This window comes from Haliotis asinina, chromosome 6, assembly GCF_037392515.1.
Source record: "Haliotis asinina isolate JCU_RB_2024 chromosome 6, JCU_Hal_asi_v2, whole genome shotgun sequence".
Classification (NCBI taxonomy): Eukaryota; Metazoa; Mollusca; class Gastropoda; order Lepetellida; family Haliotidae; genus Haliotis; species Haliotis asinina.
The window spans coordinates 39,942,774-39,950,615 of record NC_090285.1 but is presented as its reverse complement, the minus strand read 5'-3'; the positions used below and the strand labels follow the sequence as shown (position 1 = coordinate 39,950,615).

Genomic DNA, 7,842 nt, shown 5'->3' with positions numbered 1-7,842 from the left:
ATGAGAGCTAGCAATGCTGCTGTCAAGTGCACGATGATATCAGGTCGTGTATGGAAAAGCGGGCATTCCTGCTATCTCGGCCATTGAAAACGGGCTTAAGATGTCAAGAGTGCCATAATATTTCCCTTGGAGCATTCCACACGTATGTGTTTTGTGCGCTTGTCTTTCACTTTTGTAAATGTATTCGAGAAGAGTAGATATATTTGCATTACCAGCAGACATCGTATTCTGTAGGGGCTGTTGTACTGTTTGTTAATACGTGTGACTCTATTGATATAGTGGTCACTCGGGATGTGTAGGTTTGGATTGATAAGTCCCATGATCCGGTCGCTAATCTCTGTATGGTCTACGCATTGTCATGTGTATAATTGGGCAACACGAGTCAATACTGCAATAATGTGGTGGTGGTGTTGATGATGGTCATGGTAGTGATGACAACGATGGTGGTGTGGCGATGGTGATGTGGTGGTGATGATGGTGTTGGTATTGGTGATGGTAGTGATGATGGTGGTGAGAGTAATGATGATGGTGATGATGGTGATGGTATCGGTGGTGGTAGTGATGGTGATGATGATGGTCGTGGAATTGATGGTGGAGATGGTGTTGGTATTGGTGATGGTGGTGATGATGGTGGTGAGAGTAATGATGATGGTGATGATGGTGATGGTATCGGTGGTGGTAGTGATGGTGATGATGATGGTCGTGGAATTGATGGTGGAGATGATGTTGGTATTGGTGATGGTGGTGATGATGGTGGTGAGAGTAGTGATGATGGTGATGATGATGGTGGTGATGGTATCGGAGGTGGTAGTGATGGTGATGATGATGGTCGTGGAAGTGATGTGGATATGGTGTTGATAATGGTGGTGGTGGTGGTGGTGGTTGTGGCGATGATGGGCTGGAAGGTGTAAGTAAAAAGATTAGAGAGATGGGAAGTGAAATGCACTGGAAGTGAAACCAAGAAAAAAAAACCGCGTAACTAATATAGAAGAACTGCTGGTCACAATATGGGGTAAGTGAGTCAAAGGGAGACGTTCCGGTTGCTGAAGCGTTGGAGTAGACATAGAGGGGGTGGTATATTTGGACGGTTAGGACGTAGGATCAGAGATTAAGAAAATAGGGAGGATCAGAGAAGGAGAGGGAGAGGAAAGGGTTCATTAATCCTCGACAGAAACCTATTGTAAAAATCAGTACTCAAACACATCATGGTAAGGACAGAACTCCATACAGGTAGCATTGCACGTGGAAAGATCCTTTCACCAGACGAGAGCTGTATGTGACATATCACTGTCACAGTTCCACAGGACTCTCCTGTTCCTCAGTGATCTGTTGAACAACCACTTCCAGTTGAAAAAGTTACGTCAACAAATATAGGCGTACTCTGCTTGAGACACGTTCAAAAGCCATTCACGACCATAAGCTCCGGCATAGACTGACATCTAATCTCTGAAATGAACATACACTACAGAAAACAAGCAGTTCCTAAATTAAGTAAAAAAATATAATTGAATGGTACCCAGAGACTTTGTTGACTTGCTGCATGGGCTTCCTTGGATACATGTGTTCAAGCGTCTGCATCACTGACTAGCGCCGTTCTATCTTCAACAATGTGCTTCATCGCTTCCCAAAGCACCCATGGCAGCAGGTTGTGTACACGCGAAACATCACTAGGGATTAGGCCTGTCTTGTCTGGCTTACCGCTACTTCCAAGTGCATGTCTGTGAGATATTGAGTTATTTCAGATGCTGTTGATGGAACATCTATAGCTCTCCTGCTGTTTATCCACATCACTACAGCTGTTGCATGCACGGTGTTGAGTTGCATGGAGACGCATTGAAGATCGTAACATGTATGTCGAATGCTTCTTTGAGGGGCATTGTTTGAATAGGGAGAGTCATATAAGGAGAAACTTTATGTATGAACTACTTCTTTATTCAGGTGATGCGAGGTTTCGGTGCAGATTATTTAGGAACGGTTGGGTAGCCTAGTGGTTAAAGCGTTCGATGCTCACGCGGAAAAGTCGGGTACAGTTCCTGACATGGGTACAACGTGTGCATATTGCTATAAGTGGCTTAAAACCATACGCACTTGTATCGTTGTACCTGCTTGACAAATATACAAGAATCAGTGTCGAAACGTTGTATCACTTGAATAAAGAAGTTGTCCATCCATAAAGTTTGTTATCTATATCAAACGATCTTACAGAGAAAGGGTTCGCGAGATAACATGTCTTTCTCTATTAGCTGTCTCTGTGAAATTGTTATAACGATTAATGTCAGAATTTAATGCCCACAACTCGAGCTTTGAAATAAGCAAGCTAGGCAGATAGCAAGTCAGCGTTGTTGTTACGTAATGTCTTCTTTAGTGAGCGAGTGGACCTAGTTTCACTCCGCTTTTAGTAACATAGCAACAATATCACGGCGGGGAACACCAGAAAAGGGTTTCACATATTATAGCCATGTGGGGAATCGAACCCAGATCTGTGGCATGACAAGCGTACTCTTAAACCACTAGGCTACCACCGCCCGCTTGCCTAATGTTCAAATGTTATGAGGACTATTAACACTGTCATTAACTTCCTACATAGAAGTGAGATGAGATGGCAGAGAAGAGGCAACGATTTGTATCTTGACACATGCAAATTAATTTTTACATATATACCAAGCAAACATATTGTGTAATTAATGCTTAACAGACTGACAGCGTAAAACAGCTCTCTTTTCCCTTCTATTATATTTCACGCAAGAGCATGTTTAAGTGGTTTTTGACTTTCAGCGCAGTGACCTATATTCAAATATTAAGCACAGCCGGTTCTTCTGACTCCACGGCGTCGTGTTCTCTTCCTGTAGCTAATATACACATACTTGAAGTGGGTACCGACAAACGCTGGGATACAGGCGATCACTTTACCTACAGTTAGGTCGTTTTATTGTTACGTTACTGACAGTGTGCGTGCGTGCGTGCGTGCGTGCGTGCGTGCGTGCGTGCGTACGTGCGTGCGTGCGTGCATTCGCTCATATATGGATGGATGAAGCATGTATCTGTATGTGCGTGTCCATGTATATGTTCTGACTTTACACTATAAAGGTGCTGTGCAGTATAGTGTCACCTGAGTCGAAGCAATTATCTTTCTTTATGAAAACGTCTGTATACACAAAATAGTGCATTTGTAAATTTCGAGGATGAATTAAAGTACTTCAAGAAATATATACAAAGGCGACAATAGAACACCTTTGCGAATGCAAAGTAGTAAACTTGGAAAAGACTGAAATCATGCAATAATGTCTACTAATAATTACAAACGCGATATAGCGGCAGTGCGTGCGACCCACGACATTTGCTTCGTTGACAAAGATCGCCGTTGCCGTGTCGTACGGCAAATAGTGCAGGGTCGATTATCCAGGTCACATGACTTTAACTAATTATTGCCATGATTGTTTCATGGAATATGTGTGACATGCTGAGAATGTGATTAGCGAAAATAGTCTCCGCCAATATGATCATTTTTGTACAGTTGTGCAACTGGAAGAAGCACGCAGCCTCTCCAGATTGCTGATCCTTGTGGTCAGGACTAACTTTACACATGGGAAGAAAGACAGAGGACATGTTGACTACCTTCTCGTCTATACAGCTGGAATCTCCAGGTTTCAGGTTTATTGTTTATTACACGTATGTAAAACACTAGGCATGTTAAATAAATTTGCATCCCTCCTTAACACATAAGGTATCATTTAGTTTGACGTCATAAACATTTACGTTGAGTGGAGTAGGTGTGATTGAAAATTTAATGATGAATCTTCAGGTATTATCGCACCAGCCAAGAAATAAACACTCCTTGTGAAAATTCCATCGTTTTCGTTCAAAAGACTCAGCTTAAAATTATGAAGTACCAACATGCAATTCCAGGTATTTGGGCAATGCCTGGCTATTTCTACACCAAATGAAGACAGGGTGAATTAGTCGGCCTACAGTATTTATCGGAACAGAAAGGAGATGTTCCACACTGGTTGATCTGAATATGAAGTGAAGTTAACCGTATAGACTCACTCACCTGATTTGGATTACACCTACCGTCTAGTTTTTTTGTGACTGCGAGAGTAGGGCATTTGACCTCTTGAAGACCTTGACCTTTTCGGCAGACTTTTAACAGTTGTTTCATAACCGGAATGTAGATTATAAGCGATTCTGACCTAAGTTCACGGTGACCTTGACACCACCATGACCGTGAAAGAGTGACCTTTACCTGCATGCGTGTAAACGTTCCAGCAGTGTTCCTATATAACTGGCTTGAGAGATTTTGAGTATGAATGTCGCAAGAAAGTTCATTTATATGTCAAAATGGTAACAATAAATACCCTGTGTTAATGCTATTAGAGATTGCCTGTTAAAATGAACATAATTTACTTATACGTACAATCGCAGAAGATCTAGGTTAGATTTGGTCTTCGGCTACCCATGCTAAATATTGCTCATGATATTGACCAGTAGATTGACTGCAGCCTGGCTTTAAACATCAGACAAACAGACAGCACAGTCAGTCATATTAACATACAGTTTTCATGGACATATAATGAGGAAATGTTGTTTTCTTGGCATGGTGCTATATTATTACTGGATCTTACATCATGCTCATGTTTGTATCTCAGCACATTATTTTCATATTTCCCAGCCGTTACTTGGATATAGTTTGGATCCTCTTGCGTAAGAACATGCACTGTGAGAACGACATACCCTTACTAATCCCAAACTAGGTCTGGTAAACATATTCTATTTTAAGAATTGCGGGATATTCCATTTTTGGGTGATATCATTTTGGAATATAATGGTACATACATTATAGTGAGTGAGTTTGATTTTACGCCGCGTTTAGCAATATTCCAGCAATATCAGGGCGGGGGACACTGATGATCACATAGTACTCATAAAGGGAATCGAACTTGAGCCTTCAGCGTGCCAAGCGAACGCTTTAACCATAAAGGCTACCGAACTGCCCTATATGTAACTGCATGACATTCTCTTCAACTGTGAGTCATAGTATGATAGGTCACCAACATCGACATTTCAGTCATAATAGTTTAAAAAAAATACCGACATTTTCGCATGACATTAATTTGGGCAATCTACTGGGACGCTTGCTTAGGTACCATGAATTATGTATTACTTTGTGAAATGATTTAGGTTGGGGCGTCGACATGGGCAGTCTCATGTATGTAGAGCTCGTGCATATGACTTTGTCCGGCCTGAATGCATGCGTGTGCTGTGTATGTGTTTTCACATCTCGTTTTAATTATTAAAGATCATCTGATATACGCTTACTTGGACAGAATTTACTTCTACGCTGAACTGCTGCCCCAAGACGAGAGGAGTTAAGTCCCTTTGACTGAGCAGTCAATTTCAGAACGGTTGCGTTTGTTCGATACAGATAGACACATGTATCGGACACACAGGCACGAGACTGCACAATACATTCAGATAATTCGGCCACATGTTAATGATCCTATGCAGGTGAATGGGTTTGGTAAACACAAATAATTAAACATATCCATTAATTATTAATGGACAACAATGACATAAATTGCTCGTCACCCATGATGTAGCTAACACAAACTACGGCCCTAAATTCCAAATATGTCAGCAAGTTAATCTTTATTGCAACTCTTCATTGAACTGATAACAGTCTGTTCACGATAACACATTATTTGTATTTCCTCAGTATTCTGTGAAATATAATTATACATGCAAATTTATGTTGAAAAAATATACGTTTTAAGATTATTTCACAAGTATAAACAATGAAAATGTCAAAGTTTACTATATACGGAAAATCATTCGATCGATTTCTCGTATTTTGTTTGAAAACCATACATTGGTGTACATTTATCAACATTCTCAGAATCATTTATCGATTGATGGCAGGGCAAGTGTTCTTACGATTCCATTTTTAGGGGCAATCTTAATGAAAATAGTTTATTTACTTTATGAGCTGAATATGCACATTTTTTCAAAGGAATTGTCTTGTTCACTGAATTTATTAATGTCGTTTTATTGACAAAACACTGGTGTATAATGATCGGCCAGGTGCGCGTTTGTCACACACGTTTTACGATTCATTCATAATTAAATGAATTCCTATTCGAAAGAAATGTTGTGATAAAACGATATCTAAATGTAAGCATGTTTCTACAAGAATGGTACAAAACAGATTTCAATCATGCCATATATTCCTTTGGATAACCTTTACATGATTATTTCATAGTTCCATACAAAAGAGATATTTTGCATGTCTCATTGTCTACTTATGATGGAATAGAAACAAATACATAATCATTAACAAAGAGAAGTCTTATCCTAAAACATATTATAGTGTGTTATGAAATATTCTTTTTCATTTACGTTAATTTGATGCAAATCATGTGAGCGTATTGTTCACATTACGATACACAGTCAGCCATCAGTTGGTTATCTATTCGAACGGGAATATAACTCACAACCGTAACTACGGACATGGCTGAGTCCTTAGTACACAAATATGTAAACTAGGCGGCAAAATAGGATATGTCCAGTTTCATTATCGGTAAAACGACCAAGGTCTAATCATAAAATAAAGATGGAGAATTGTTCCAAATGACCATTCAGTGACATTTTGAACGAGGTACTGAGAACACCTGAGCAGTAGCTGAACATTAATGGGTTCAAATATTCCCTGTTCAAATATCGCAGGAACCTACCAATATTTAACTGCTACTCACAAGTGATGTGTTGTCAGTACCTCGTTTAAAATGTTCCGTTCCGTTCCGTTCCGTTCCGTACCGTACCGTACCGTACCGTACCGTACCGTACCGTACCGTACCGTACCGTAGTATCTCCAACGCCATAGGACAACAGTCACCAATGGACCGTCACCAAGGCTAAATGTATTACACACTTACGTCATACTACCAACTCATCAAAGATCGTGTATTTCAGGTATCATGCATTTTAATGAATGGTGTATTCTGTGCCAGAGGCCATAAGAGTATTTGGTACAAAGATACTACATTTTCGCCGGTACCCTAATTAAGCATAGGTAAAAATCAAGAAACATAATAACTGACTGCCTGATGTATACTGAACACCAACAGAAACGCAATTTTCGAAAAAAATAAAATCTCATAACAGTAGGGGCTCATGTTTCTGTCTTCTATTTAAAAACTTGACAAAAAGCCAGAGTGGCGTTTCTTTCGGTGGTCAGTATACATTACATGATCCTGGACGCGTCTCTCTTGCTGATCATGTCAGTTGGGTTTTATTGATACATTGTGGATAAAGATATCACACTATGCGACCTAAGACATGTGCACGTGTACATTGGTAAGTGGATGTTACCTGACATTTACAGATAGAGTTGAAAATTAAGGTGCCTGGAAGTTGTTTTCTGATAAAAAGAAATATACCGAATGTTTGCTGAACGCATTGAACAGACACAGGAGATATAATTGCGGTGCACGTTGAACATATATTGAAACAATTAGGTCGTTTTAGAGTTTTAAAGAAAGTTATTGAAATGGTTTTCACCAAACCAACTTCGAAATGGGTTAACTGTTGGCGTAGCATTAATTGCGAAGCGGTGTAGTTTTCTGGGATAGCACTAGGATGTCCATGGAATACAAACAGTAACATAAACAACAACCAGTCTCGGGGCATTGTTCCACATCCAATACTGTGTGGATGGGATTTACAACTTTTAACCCTCCCTCTGTCTGAAAGGAATCCCTTTAGGCTGTCTCACCTCTAGTACGCATATGCTGTATGGTGGGTGAGTGAGTGAGCGAGTGTGTGAGCGAGTTTAGTTTTCGATTATCC

At 40.1% G+C, this 7,842-nt stretch overlaps 1 protein-coding gene across 1 annotated transcript; it reads left to right on the top strand.

Annotated features, from left to right (window-relative positions):
- Positions 1-911, top strand: LOC137287873 (ctenidin-1-like). Its single transcript, XM_067820252.1, has 2 exons — positions 1-26; positions 500-911. Exons 1-2 carry the CDS (start codon positions 1-3, stop codon positions 909-911), a joined length of 438 nt encoding a protein of 145 aa, XP_067676353.1.
- The last annotated feature ends 6,931 nt before the right edge of the window (positions 912-7,842 follow it).